Here is a 15,590-nt window from a genome sequence, read left to right as displayed (position 1 = left end):
CCTTCAAAAGGTCAAAACGTGAAAAGCGGCCATGTTTTCATTGTGGGAGTGATGGAAAACTACATTTAGAGGGCTAGTTTTGTTAAAAACTATCGTTAATACTTACTGTTTAAGTGCCCTGAAGCTATGAAGCGAATGGTATTAAAGGCTATACTGCATGTACAAGGTTGTCTACACTTTCAAATTCTTTTGTCGCGTCTTGAAATCGCTAACTTGTGATTCCAATCGAAATGTAGTTTAATGTCTGTACTCTTATCGACAACGAGTACGCGTCATTACTCTTTTCCCAAACTTTTTTTTTCTCATTGTTCCAGCATGTTGAACGATGTTGCAAAAGTTTTTGAAAGGAACGTCTGACGCATACAAGTAGCTCATTTGCATAGTGCAGCGTGTGCACTTTCAAGTCCGAGTCGGTATTTTCAATATTCAACAAATCTTGACAAAGATTTCTTTCGTTATCTTTGATATTGTGGTAAAAAAACAAATCGAATGTGGTTTAGCGTCGTCTGTACTCTTATCGACAACGAGTACGCGTCATCACAGTGGTCAAAATTTGCTGTGGATCTCAAGAGGCGCAGCATTTTGACCACTGTGATGTCGCGTACTCGTTGCCGACAAGAGTACAGACCACGCTAAACCACATTCGATTTGTTAAATTCACCTTGGGGTTCTCATTGCACTTTGTTTACCAGCAAAGATGGGGCGTAACTGTTTTTGATAACACTGTTCGAAACGTCCATTTTCTTGATGTTCATACCCTATGCGAGTAGATCGCACACGATGGACTTACGATTTTTCACCCCATAATCCGATATTGGATTTACTTGAGTTTAATTTTGAGGGTATTGTTTTAAAAAGAACTCCAGAGAGCATTTCTTTAACTTTCCCTTGAGGACCTTTTACTACACCACTCTCTCACAGTTGACGACAACAGCAGCGTGCTGGTGTTGTGGAGTGGGATAAGGGAGTAGGAAACGGCAGGAGTGGCCGTGTTTGAGCCTGATGGACAGTTTGTTCGGACGTTTGGAGAAAGAATATTGCAGGATGCATCGGACACCTCGGCTGCTAATGATGGCCGTGTTATGGTAGTGGACAGAGGTGGTTCCTGTGTCCAAGTGTTCAATGAAGATGGGTGCCACCTGTTTCGATTTCAACTTGAAACATCTTTGCAGTGTTCTAAGATTGCATTTAGCCGATCAAATGATCGTGTTGTTGTCGCTGCTGATAGAAAAGTGTTGATATACACCAATAAGGGTCAGTATGTGTGCGATTTCGACTTTTACCCAAGGAAGATTCAAGGGATAACAGTGTCCGATCGTCGGATTGGGTTGGCTTGCGCTGATGGGGAGTGTCTAATCAGTGCCGGTCGCGGGTAAGCGGCGCGGGTCACGAAAAAAAAAAAAAACACAACCAAAACAGCTGAAATAAAAGTGTGATAGCCCAGTAAAGGATGATCTTTGGTAGACCTATCTTTAATAATATTTTTAAAACACCTGTTCCTTTTTCTCGACGCGTGAAAAGACTTGGTCTTCGGTCTTGGCTAATTCCAGACTCCTAGCTTCTTCATCAACAGACATTCTGCCGTGTGGACGCTTCAACTTGAGGTAAGTTTATTCATTTTAAAAGCCTTTACATACACTTAAAAGCCAGCTGGAATGTTCGAAAAACTAATCACAAATTTGTCAAGACTTAATTAAATAAGAGAAACGACATTGACTCTTCCTATCAATTAGTTTATGTCCCTTATCAATAGTTTTTTCAATGCTAGCCCTCCAATAAACCAATGTGCAAAAGGCTGAGGAAAATAACCTCGGTCTCATTTATTGATTCCTTCATTCATACTTTCAAATCTATAATTCAAAGATATCTTAGTGAGAAGGTTAACCCTTAGGTTTCCGAGGATTATTTATTTGACTGTACATAAATCTTAGGGTTATATAGGCATTTGTTAGGGTTAGGGTTAGTAACCTAACAAAGAGGCAGTAGCAAGCGAAAAGTCTTGTTTCCCTTCGCCGTATTTCATTGCTAGACCATAAAAAGTCTTAGTGCAAATTCAGGGCTACCAGCGAACGTTTAAATTGTGTCACGATTTCCTCTTTATACCTTCCGTCTGTCATGAATAAAGTATGAAATAGCCGGCTATGGCCAGAACGGTATTCGTAGTCAAAGCAGTTTGACCGGCTTTTTTAAAATTGTACGCAGTCATGCAGAGTTCCTAAAATATTTCAACGCTCATTTTAATTTAGAGGATTAAGAGAGAAATGATATAGCCTATTTCTTTTGTTAGACCTTTAATTCACACATCCAGCCATTTGATTTACAACAGTTTAATAGACACGACAGGTCCCAAATCTGGCTCTATCGCTCAATAACTGATAACTGGTTCTGAGCATATATGATATTATCATGCTGCGAGTCGAAAATCTAGGAACCGAAAGGACACATCGCAAAGGACAATACAAAATTCTTGGTGATGAACAAACTGGCTATATTTCCAGTTTTATTACAAGGCCCGTACATGGTATATGTTTGTTAGAGATATGTTAGTTAGATAGATAAATTGTCCGTTTTACCCACCATAATAACCGTACATCACGCAAGGTGTTTGATCCGTGCAAAGTAAACGTGAGTGGCAGGTTTACGAGTCCGGCTGTGCTTTCAGGTTTCTTAAGCGCAAAACGTGCACTTTTCCTGACGCGGCTAGTCATCGCATCTACTGCTGGATTAAAGGTAGACCTATTACACTTAACGCTGAGACAAGGTTATCTAAGCCCTGGTCTATGTTGTTCGGTATTGACTATTCATTAAGCTTTAGCTCAGTTAAGCATATCGTATTCTCTGCAAAACTTACACATCCTAGGGTTAACTGATTAAATATAATACCCGTTAACTTTGAGTTCAAGCAAAAGGCTGAAAAAAAACCTTAGTAGTAAATTCTTTGTACAATTTGGTCATTCTCGATCGCGCCCTCTGTGAGTATGCAAGCCTTTGATCACTTGTTCTCATCCGGCTCCATTTCCTGTTTGGCTACTTCATTTTCAGTGTCCCAATCTCTGTTCGAGCGCATTACTTCTGCAACCGAACGATGAAGCCTTGCAGAATGAGACTGAAATTGAAAAGAGACAGATATGAAGTAATATGACTTCATTGGCTGTGTTAGAGGGCCTTCGAAAGGGGAAATTATTTGGCTGGAGGTCTGTTTCTCATGATCGAGATCCAACTTCATATTGACTTTCTAATTGCAAGCGTCTTCAGTGCACTTGTGACGTTACGTGATAATTTAAGAAATCGAGTGTTTTTGCATTGTTCTTACAGACGTCCGTTATGTACCTTCTCTTTTGGTTTATGTACCACGATGTTTGCTTTGGAAAGTGGAAACAAATCTGTTTGTGTCCCTTGATGGCATCTTGTGTCACTATGTTTAAAGCCATGACAAGTTTCTTTATCTGTCTCCATCGCGTTATCGTCCCCTTGTTTACGTTCTCCAAAAATGACATCGATCGATAACGCCCCACTGTCCTTCACAACGGAAGTAATCGTGGGTTTTTCAAATTGGCCGGTTTGTAGCTGGTTTTTAAGAACGTCCACTTCCACTAGCCCACGTATTTCTCCCTGTAAATCGTTGAGAGGCAAAAGTGCGGCCAGACAACAAGAAAAGGACCAATGTGGGTTTCTGCGCCATTCCTTAATGAAACGACAAAGGAAAAGAGCGTACTGAACTGAAAGTTAACAAGACATAAGGGAGTATGAACAAAGCGTCACAAACTGAAAATGTACGTCTCAAAACAGACGAATAGCAAACTCTCATGTTTTTATTTCAGAAAAACAGCAACAGACAAATAAGCAAACAAAAAAGAAAACAGCAACAATAACAACAAACAAACAAACAAACAAGAACGTATATTTCACCAGTGATTTCAAAAGAACATATGAACGTTTGTGTTTGAAACATCCTTGCTTGTTTTTGATATACCTCATGAAATATTTGCATATGTGACAATACATTTCACAAGATGTTTTTTTCGTCTGTGCGCCCTTAGTCATGACACGTTAATCCGTGTTTTTCCGTTTTGCTCATAGGTAGCGGCGAATTATTACACTAAAAAACATGAATCGCTGTCATTTTATGTGTAACTACAGACAGGTTTTACGCAAGATTTCGCATCGACTCGCGGTCGGTGATAAGGGCTAAAAGGAAGTTTTGAAGTCGTCCACCGGGCTTCGCGATTTAGACTTATTTGCTGTTTTTTTTCTTTTGCCTTTCAATTCTCCTTTAACGTTTCTTTCGATATATCCTGGGAGATAAGTAAGCATAATTTTGGCTTCTAAAAACTAATTTTTCTTTGCGGTTCGTCCACAGTTCAAGGTGTTAGAAATGGCAGGCGATTCACCTTCAGTAGCACCTTCGCCATTGCTTTTTGCTGCAAGTACAAGCTTATCAAAACTGTGGACTTTGCTGGTGAAGTTGACATTTTCAGCCTAATTCATCTCTTTAATGCCTTTGTGTACCGCAGAAAAAGATATGCATGGAAGGACTAAGAATTTCAAGATTCCTTCGTAGCTCATTAGCTGTTGAATAGTTGTAATCGAGCGCGTAGCCACACTGTTTTCACCTGTGCGGCTACAGTGCAGTAGTCTTGTAGGTATCGGTTAAATAGGCGATTAACGTATTGTGACAGAGAAAAGTACGAAAAAATATATATATAAATGAAGGACACTAAATTATCTTACCGACAAGTAGGCCAATCACAGAAATGTTTGCTCCAAGCAGCAATAACCTGAATAACACAGCGTCCGTGTAGGTGTCCGCTGTGGCTGATATGTTCTCTGCTGGAATTTTACTTACTGCTCCAATACCCAAGTTGACAACAGTAACAGCAAGGGACGTCGCCATTAATCTGTTCTCGGTCGCATCTTTAATGGGTTTCATCCAGGAGAACAACACTCCATACATCCCAGCGATGACCCATGCCAAACCAATGTAAGATCGGCTCTCTTGACCAACTAGAATCAGACCTGATGTAAGGATTACCCTACGGGACATTTCAACTAATTCCCAATACCACGAGCTGGGTTTGTAATTTTCAAAAAGAAAACACAATCCGGAGATGATTTCCGTGCCAGAGCCTGGATCTTGAAAGAGTTTGGCGCCTGCTGTAGCTACAAATCTTCTTTGTCTCCAAAGGACGACAAACGAAGAAAGAGGGAGGACAAAGATATAGGCTGCAGATAAGTACGCCAGGATAAGCCAATAATTGTAGCTGACACCTTGGCATTGTATGCTGTAATCTGCTTTCATATGATAGCTGCAATAATCTTCTTTCTCATCTCGGCACAGTTTCTGGCAAGCAAGTGGCAGGACATTTGCTGTCTTGACGCACGTGCTCAGGTACGTCACATACAGGAAGAAAAACAAATTTCTGAAAACCATCTCTTTTGTCTGTGCGATGCTTTTTGACTTATCTTTCTGTGGGGTTCGACTACGTGAGATTGTTTCTTTACGCACTCCGTAGGTAATAGCAGAAAAGCCGATAACAGCTGCATTCATTGCCATAATTGTAAACAAACTTCCAAAAGCATTGACGCGAAATCCTGGTAAAAGGCAGTGAATGGGTGCTATCTGAAGAACATCCATCTGCAGTATTTCTGAATATTGGGCAATTAGTTGCAAAGTTCCTGGCCATTTTATATAGGAGAAAGCCTGAAGTAAACCATAGGTCACCTGGTAAAAGCCAATCACGATTTTGAGTTTTGACAACAACGTGTCTACAAGTGGCCGTTTTCTTGCTCCTTTCTTCGTTCTTCTTGCTATCAGCGACAAAGCTATAATGATAATAACGACAATGGTCGCAATGATACAAAACTGTCCCACAATCCACTTCTTTGATGGACAATGCTTGCACGCTTGTAATTGTTTATAGTATCCTGAGCTACAAACTTCACAAAGTGGGCCTTCGTATCCACTTTGACATGAAGAATCTAAACCACCCTTGCAAGACTCTTCTCTTGGACACTTGTAAGGCGTTGGTACTCGAAATGGGTACTGTACACTGGAAGCATCTAATGCTGGTAAAAATGCCATGAGATTCGAGATAAAATCTCTGTAGCGATCTCTGTAAGTCTTGTTCCGCCATTCCCACCAGTAACCGGATTTTAAAGAGATGGCATCACCTTTGCATTCCAGTCCTCGCTCACATTTGTGGCATTTCTCAAACATGTGGGTTCGATAAAATCCCTCCAAACATTTACAAGCACGGTATCCAGCGAAAAAATCAGTGTCTGTTCCTGTTGATTATTTAATGACAGTTGTTGGACTTTTTCAGACAATTTGTCACAACGTTTGTCTTAAGGGAAATAATTAATAGATGAACGTTAGATCAGTAAAATTAAAAAAAATAATAATACTGAAAATGGAACAACATTTATAAAACGTCCAAAAATATTTTCTTCATGGAGCGATGACGTCATAAAACGTAGAATGACTTCCCCACCTCTGAAAGTTGCCATTTGGATTTCATGACTTTTACAACGCGTTAGAAAACAAACAAAATGGCTGAAAACTAATGAAGATTGAGAAAGAAAGCTCTCCAAAGTATCAAAAGACAAACGTTTCCCACAGCTCTAAATAGGTTTTAAATTAATATCTCAAAAGTGATAAAAAAGGGACAAGCGAATGAGGCCGAAATATGTTTGAAAGTGAAAGCATTATTGTTACCTTCAGGGCATGACTTGCAATCTTGTTTTTGTGTGCCAGGTGCTTTGTCAAATGCAACAAAAGATCCATTGGGACATTTCTTGCAGGTTTTGGCAACGTAGCCGATATCATCAGAGTAAAACCCCCCTAAAAAAGCAATAACGGTATACTGTTTAGACTTCAACAGAAGAACACTATGACGAGAAATTATTGGTTACCTTAACACGTAATACAGGTCTTGCCTGATGCATACCTGAGATCACGTCATCGTTTATCGAACAAAACGGTGTAGTAGGCACTGAATAGAAATGGTAAACTATTCATCGATACCGAGAATTATATCCAGGAAACCTTTAATTTTTTCGGTGCTCATGATTTACCACAAAACGTCTTAAATTCCGTTTTCTTTGAATCTTCGCAAACAGTTGAGCATGTATTGCATCAGCGATCAAGTGAAGTAAAGCTCTCTTGAAGAAACAAAAAAGGCCTTTTATCGCAAGTCGAAACAAATGAACATTTTAGTTCATTATTTTACCTAAAAGTTCTGTCAAGGTTAGACATAGATGACATTTATATGTCTGTAAAATTTAAGTTGATCATATTTCTCTTTTGATTGTTTTTTTTTAGGCTACTACTTGGCAGACCCACTCCTGCCAGTCACACTTCCAGTCCACTTCTTTTACTGCAGTCTAAATTATGTAAACAGTTTGATCAATTTTCATTGGCAAATGCGCTACTCTAAAGCAGTCAAACAGCCAGGGCTTTCAGATATAAAATTTTTGATCTCTGAGTTCACACTTTCCAGAAAAATACGGCAGGATTTACAAAAACATACAAAAACCTACATTTCTTGTCGTCGTCAGTTTCACTTATGGACCCACGCATCATGAGCCCACCCATGTTTTCAGCCCTCGTTCGTCGTCGTCGTTCAAAATTCAATACTAAATGTAGCATATTTTATAGCATACCTGGGGGACATTTTATGCATCCATCAACTCCACTGGTGGACGAATTAGAAAATGTGCCCAGAGGACACGGCAACAATGTTGCTACGAGCCAGTTGTTGTCCTGTATTCTTCTGAATCCCGTGGCCAAAAGAGCAGAAGTAAGAAGTGTATTTACCTGGGGATAGACTACGCGGATAGCCTCTGCTGGTGAAATAATAGGATTCCTAAGAGAAAATAGAACGTTTTCACGTGACTTGTTCAAATTGCTTTACCTTAAGTTATATGTTTTAGGTTTTATGACAAATCACAAAAACCTCTTGTTTTCACATTATTTTTCCTTTCCTTTCTATATAATCTTTTTACGTGAAAAATAAATTATTTGTATACCAATTGCAAATTAAACAGCCTTTGTCGAATGGAGTTAGAGACTCAAAGACTGATGCCTATTCTATTGGAATTGTTATGAAGCATTTTCGACTCGCCAAAAAACGTTTTTGAATAGGGGGAGGGGATTAAATAGAAATGGTCCATTTAATTTATATTGTAAGACGCTAAGACAATTGTAAGTTAGGATCTATGGCTGGAGTTTGTAAGCCATTTGTTGGGAGAAACATTACACGTATTGAATTGATGGCCTGACCAGAGGACGGATACATCTAAGGAAGGACCGACAGACCAATAGACTGTCAAACCAAACTATTGACTGACATTCTGACCGACTCAAATAGTAAGACAGGTAAGCAGACAGATAGGCAGACAGATAGGCAGTGAAAAAGACCGTCTGACATGTACACAAACGAGCAGACTGTAACGTGCAATGGCCAGCTGTGAGTACCACGTAAATTTTGTTGTCATACCTTGTTAACTACTTGTGAAGTCCATGTATTTAAAGTAAAACAAGGAAACTTTGTACTTGTTTGCACTCACATATACACCGTAATTTTGATCTCGGTCGTGGCTGCTACATATGTCACTTTTGCAAACGTTCTGTTCTTAATAATCCTTCAAGGAAAAACAAAATAGAAGCCAAAGGGTTAGTGATGGTAGTTTCAGCTCCCTTTCTATATATCATGGCTCAGTTGAATTCAATATGTTTTAGATATATAGCCATACAACCTTATAGACAGACAGACAGACAGACAGACGTATAGACAGATAGATAGATAGACAGATAGGCAGACAAGCAGACTGAAAAACAAACAGACAGAGAGAGAGAGAGTGCAATTGCTAACGGAATACATTACATTCGAGAATCTTGAACCCTGTGAGCGAGGAAAGAATCCAGACTCAATATCTTCAGCTTCGTCCGAAGTAAATATCTGAAACAAAAGTGCGTCCTTTCAATTTTTATTTTTGTAAATTGCGTTTTAGAAGAAATCATCACGTCTCAAAATGAATCTTTTATTGACCAAGCATGTTTGGTCAAGACTGCTGCATATTGGCCTCTACTTTTCTTGTTCAGCCACTCTTGGTTTCATGTTTGGTCAACTCATATATATCTAGAGTACGGTACGAATGACTGTCTTTGAGTCCGTTTACACTTGTTATTACTGCTCTGACGCGGAATTTGTGCATTACGTATGATTAATCGACCACAGTTATCCAGTGAAGATCAGCCCAGAACTTTGTAATTTTTTTTTTTCATTTTCACTAATGCTTAAGCTTTAAACAACAGCTGCTACCAGAGTAGCAATTTTTAGGTAGTCTTGCTAAACTTCTCTGAAGCCTCCATATTTCAAGAGGAATTTTAATTTTCTTTAATGTTTATTGATGAGAGTGCAGTGAATCACCATATTTTGTAGACGACCTCCAGCCATTGCTCACTAGTGGCTCATAGTGTGCGATAGCTAGCGCTCAGCCAATAAGCAGAAACATCAAGTAGAATTCTATTTATTACAGTGTAGCTTCCTGCATAGGAGCCTTATTATAGTGGAACGATATATACTAACTGTTTTTAATGCAATGAGTCAGACTGATAAGAAACTGTCAACTTACATTTGCATCCCTTCTTCATAACTGCTCCATCTAAATGCCTCAGACTCGATTGCCCTTATAGGATTATCCGAAAACATCCTTGAACGATAACAACAGAAATAATTTAATTAGGAAAGCAACATTTTAGGTTATCGTTCTCTATATCTTCGACAGATGAATGCTCTATTTAGCAATTAGATTATTCGCTCCCGATTTCTACGAGGCGACAGTTGATGAGGCCGAAACTAAATTTTCTTTTTTTTTTTCACATTTTTATTGCTTTGAACACCCACAAAAACTTTACAAACACATAACTTTCATTAAAACTATCCTACTAACATTAGCATGAGTAATTTCAAGAGACTAAATCACTTTGAAATAACGATTTCTTTATTATTTGTTTAAATATTAGTAGAGATATCTAAGTTTACATTTAAGCAAAAACTTGCGCGGATTTAATTGTCGTTTGAAATGTGCATCTGTGTACACGCGTTCATCAGTTTATTGAACGATTTTGAGGGTTTAAAGTCGCTTGAAGGTCGATTTCCTTTCTTGAGTATTTCTTGGGAACTGAACCATGCAGTGATATTTTTAAATCTTCCCTGAAACATCGCAGAAATTAGAAAACGCTACCATGTTGTAGACGATCTGGAGTCATTTGTAACGGTTCGCTTTCTTATGTTCATAGCATAAATTATACTACTCCCAGAGGTATACAGATCGTTACACTTACATGATATGTTGTTTTGTCCCGCCCCAGTAGGTTGGATCGATGTTAGCGAAAGCTCGACGTGGAATTATCTCCAACTGGTTGGCACTCAGAAATCTAGGAATTATTATATTTTAAAAAAAGGCTTAATTATTTTAACGTTTCCTGGGGTTTTCTCTCAAAGGCCTGAATGACAGGTAGACCAAGAGTAGGGGCGCACGAGACTTTTAAAGGGGCTCAGTCGCGGTATTTTGAGCTATTTTGGCCAAATACAAAATTGCCTTTAAATGGTAGGAAACCTGAAAATAACAGTTTAATAAGATAGAAAAACATCAAAGAGATAATGATAAAACATAACGGAACAAAGATGGCTAAGGATGGAGACGATTGATACGGATTACAAACGACGAATTTGAAAAATTGAGGCCAAACTTTTCAATATCGCAAACCGTGACTGAGCTCCTTTAAGGATCGACGTCAAGAAACGACAGGTAAGGCCGCCTGGACACATAATGGGCCCAAAGTGAATTAGCGTGACAAGTGAGGTATGAAATAAAAGTACGCACAGTTGTAAAATTGTGGAGGTCCTTGCAAAGGTCTGGTTAGATATAAAGGTTATCTTGTTGTTTCGCAAAGACCTGGCAATGTTTATTGATTGACAGTTACTTTTCTTATCACATAGGGTACAACCAGCAAAATGAAATAAACAGACCAAAAGATTTTAAAATAGCCGAGTTTTTATATGTCTTAAAAGCAACAACAACAACAACAACAAAACAAACAAACAAACAAAAAATACTACTTATCACTGCCCAAATCGTAAGGGATACAGACAAATCATGAGAACAAATGATCATGAACTTGAACAATTGGGTGCAACCAACATGGAACACGTGGAAGCATGAGTGTGATATGAGCAAGTCACATTTGATGATCGTTTTATTCATGACTGGTTGAGGAAGTTGTGCGATTATGTATGCTTCAATCGTAATGCCGATTTACGCAGGACCAAAGGAATTGCGAATTACTCACGAAACTTAAAGCTTAAAATTAAAGCTCACTAAATAAAAAGTTGTTTGGGCTTATTATCAGATTAATATTAAGTAGTACGAGTGATGTTTACGAAGCAATCAAGACGATATCAGTAACTCGATACTTATAAATTTTAGTACAAAAAATAGCAGATAAGTTTAACCGTTGTAAATGAAATACTTACAAAAATTCGATCTCGTTCAAACAACAGAACACGTCATTTGGTAACGACTGGATTTTGTTTAAGGAAAGATCACTAAATTTAAGACATGAAATCTTTTATCAGTACTAGACTTCTCTGAAATACAGCTAAACAGATGTTCTAAACCTAATTATATATATATTAATTTATTTCAGTTTTTATTGAAATTACTTTTATGATCCCGAAGTTACAAAAGGAATCCTGGGCGGGGGAGGGGAGGAGGGAGGGGGAGGGGGAGCTATCCATCGTGATCGTAGTAGATTTGCACTCTTTATTACCAGATCGATATTCCAAATTTGTGTATTCAGCGAACGCTTTATATGCGAGGTCAATCAATCAATCAATCAATCAATCAATCAATCAATCAATCAATCAATCAGTCAGTCAGTCAGTCAGTCAATCAATCAGTCAATCAATAAACTTTATTGAAGTACCTAAAACGTCTAGTCAGCCTGGAGGCCGACTAATCGGGGACACTCCCCCCCCCCCCACCAAAAAAAAGAACGCTAATGAATTTTGTTATTGTGATTTGTAATTTGTGATACGTGTAATTTGTTAAAGATGTGTTTAAATACATAAAAAAACTAATAAATTAAGTTAAGTTAAGTTAAGGGAGGGATTCGCATCCGCCACTATGGATCTAACATCTTGGATAACCAAGAAAATCGGAACATAACGTAATTGATGAACATTTGGTTTAATTGACGAGCGAAAACGGATTTGCTATGGCAATGTAAAATGAGGAAGAAAAAAAGTTAACATGTTAACATTTTCTGGTTTGATAAATGAACAGGAACTGAAAGTTTTAACAACGCAGGGTAATTGCTGTTTTCAAAATTTTGATGCGAGGGGGACATCCACTCCATCCCCTCGAGGCGCCCGAAAGTGAAATTTTTGTATTACGTTTTAATCATGCAACATTTTTTGTTTTACTTACAGACTTATCAAACTTCTCATATTGGAAAATACTCCAACAGGTAGAATTCTAATAGCATTTGAGGACAAACTTCTATTAAAAAAAGAACAAAGAAGAACCGGCTTCACTTGCGAATTCTACTACTGATAGATAATAATAGTAATAATATCTCAGATAATAATGTATTTTTCCTGACTGTCCATCAAACGGGCCCAATATTCGCAGTTTCTGCCGTTTACAAATCCTATCAACTTTTTGAGGTTAAACAAAAAATTACAAATTATCTGAACCTCAGTAACAGCAGCAGACAAGTCTCTCGCATTTTCTCTGGACAGTTGTTGTTTCTACGCAGAAACAAACATCTTTAAATTTCCGTCCCATCAATATTAGACAAATTTTTATGAGGAGGATTTTTTTTTAAGTGTTGTTATCTTGTTATACAAACAGGAATTGAAGCTTGAGAGAAAATACATCGGGAACACGAGTCGCAGAGAAGTGTTTGTACAGCTTTTTCCAGTTCTCCCAAATCTTCACAAGTGTTTCCATCTCACAATTACGTTACAAGCTAAAGATTTGTGTTCGATGATAGCAACTGATGCTGATTTCATGTCTTAACACCAATAGCAAACACTTCTCAAAGACCTCTAGAGAACTCAAAACGGTGGACTTTATTGTTTCAATAAATGAACCTGAACCTTTGCATTTCCAAGAAAAAAAAATTGTCGTTTTCTAACATCCCATGTTTTTAGCTTGTAGGTATTGAAATTTTTGGCGCGAAGATGATTGTATCACAACAGGGCATTTTCGATGTATCAAAATTCCAACTTGGCTAAAAGGCTCGGGGAACGAAACAAAGGAAATTAGTTATTCCTCCTTCAACCTCGATGTGATTTCTTTTGTTTATTCCCCCAAACCTCGGAACCATGTTAGAATTTTAATATATCGAAAATGGGCTAATGGCGCCCCGAAGATTTCCAAGTAGCAAGCGATTAGTCACTCAATAGATAAAGCTTTTCGAAAGTTAATTTTTTTCCTTTTATCGCAGCAAAATGGTGGGAAATTGAAATACGAAAATCGTACTTACAACCACGTTAATCTCTCCAATGATGAAAATACTCCTTCAGGAAGATATGAGATGCTATTTGAAGACAAATTCCTATGCAGATATGTAACTTACAATTAGATGAGCTTCTCAAAGTGAATATTATCAGCTGCTGTGAAGATTTCATTTATCAGTAGGTCCATGACGACTACTTTTTGACCTCTTAGCAGTTATTGCAATAAATACGATCTCGATAATTAGCTGTGAAATAAATACCTAGAATTTTTCGGTGTTATTTTACGAGCAAAGGGGGGTTCTCTCACATCTATATGTAATTAGTGTTGTGTCAAGGCGAAAGTTGAAATTGTTGCCGCAAAAATAAGAAACGCTGCAGAACTAGATTGTTTTATAAAGACGACTGTAACTTCAGGCAATGCCATATCAACTGCTTCGACTACGAACTGAGAGGCCGTTAATAGCGAAGGGATAGTCATAGTTCTTGGGGCTAATAAACATTTGGTAAATCAGGCTTTTACCGCGGTATCCTGCAGGCAAAACTGGCAGAAAAACTTTTCCAGCTAGAAGCGCTGTTCTTCTTCGGGTCTTCGGGTCTTAAATTCCCTCATGCTAGCGAGATTTAAATCTCTCATGAACCTTGCATTTTCATCCATGCACCGCCTGTTTTGGTTATTTTTAATGCGCGACTAACTATTAATAAGTTGCTCAGTGAGTGTCAGCCAATCGGAATGTTGCGGCCGCCAGTGGCCGCTGAAATCAACGGAATGGGGTTCTTATACGGGTGTCGAATGGCCTTTGCGAGCATTTGCGAACATGCGAGCAGTGTGTTTATTGTTGTGAGCACGAGCAGCGATCTTGTCTTGGGAGCAGCTAGTACTTTGGAAAATACAGTTGGCGAGCAGCAGACACTTCGTAAATTTTCCGTTAGCCGGATTCTCTCTGTTATTAAAAGGAAACGTTATTTTGCGTCAAGATATTTGGCTGACACCTCCAAAACTCGACCGATAGGCGCAATACTAGGCAACAGGTTAAGATCTAATCGCGGTTCAACCAATCCCAGCAGCTTACAGCCAGTACGCCTCGTCTGATGTCAAATTACGTCACGTAACTTCACATGAGTCAGTGGGAGGAAGCCCAAAGATGTCTAAAGGCAGTTTCTATCCACGAGAAGAAGCTAAATGCTGCCAGACTCCAGAATCCGAGCATTCGAGCAGGTGTTTTGCGAGCACGAGAAAGCAATTTGTGATGGAGCAATTCGAGCAAAGGCCAAATTTTGCGAGCACTTTTAAATTGAATGGGACCATTCGATACCCCTTCATATAGCAGGTGTTCCTCCTCTTGCCAACTCCCCCTCCTTTCATCCCCGCTCTCCATGCTCCCCCTCTCCTCCCTTACACGCCTACAGGCGGAGGCTACGTAACACCGCGCAAGATCTAAATAGAACCCTCATTTCTAGGACCTTCAAGCAGAGTTATATACCATGCAATATTTTGGAAGGTCTTTACACTTACAGAAAATTCAGCTCTTCCAGATTAGCGAACACTCTGTCAGGTAGAATACTAATATCGTTTGAGGACAAATGTCTGTCAATACAAGTACACGTAGTGTAATTGTAAGCAGATCTATGAGCTAGGTCTAATTTAAAAAGGAAAAATGATAATAATAAAATAATAATAATAATAATAAAATAATAATTTACATATACAGGCAAAAACTAACGATAGACAAATCCGACGTTTCGGCGACATCTTGGCGCCATTGTCAAGGGAAACTAATTAAATATGCGATTTCAAGGGTAACTAAGAGTTCACAGTTTCTAATTTGCATAAGTTAGACAAAGACTTTAGCGCGAACTGAGTCTGATTGTACATTTAAACACGGTCGTAATTGTTTAATGAGTAACATCTCATTAATGAGGCAATCAAACTTGTTGTGGCATTTTTTCAACACGCTAAAACAATTGCGAAGGTCATCCGGAATCCTGCCTGCGTGTCTATTATCATAGTGATTGCGTACTGACGAGGTCTTGCTTCTATGTCCATCAACGCGTACGAAC

At 38.6% G+C, this 15,590-nt stretch overlaps 1 protein-coding gene across 1 annotated transcript in view; it reads right to left on the bottom strand.

Moving 5' to 3' along the window:
• Nucleotides 1-2,992: 2,992 nt before the first annotated feature.
• Nucleotides 2,993-15,590, bottom strand: part of LOC145487759 (uncharacterized) — a 28,730-nt gene continuing 16,132 nt past the window's right edge. The window contains exons 7-15 of the mRNA XM_081466575.1: nt 15,046-15,117; nt 10,349-10,441; nt 9,637-9,714; nt 8,569-8,643; nt 7,663-7,865; nt 6,716-6,841; nt 4,732-6,285; nt 3,331-3,719; nt 2,993-3,106 (exon numbers count right to left, since the gene is read on the bottom strand). Coding sequence (XP_081322701.1) covers nt 2,993-3,106; nt 3,331-3,719; nt 4,732-6,285; nt 6,716-6,841; nt 7,663-7,865; nt 8,569-8,643; nt 9,637-9,714; nt 10,349-10,441; nt 15,046-15,117 — 2,704 coding nt within the window. The remainder of the gene's footprint in view (nt 3,107-3,330; nt 3,720-4,731; nt 6,286-6,715; nt 6,842-7,662; nt 7,866-8,568; nt 8,644-9,636; nt 9,715-10,348; nt 10,442-15,045; nt 15,118-15,590) is intronic.

This window comes from Orbicella franksi, chromosome 5 (assembly GCF_964199315.1).
Source record: "Orbicella franksi chromosome 5, jaOrbFran1.1, whole genome shotgun sequence".
In the NCBI taxonomy this organism is placed as follows: domain Eukaryota; kingdom Metazoa; phylum Cnidaria; class Anthozoa; order Scleractinia; family Merulinidae; genus Orbicella; species Orbicella franksi.
Note: the sequence above shows the minus strand (reverse complement) of the source record. Positions and strands in the feature narration are given on the sequence as shown.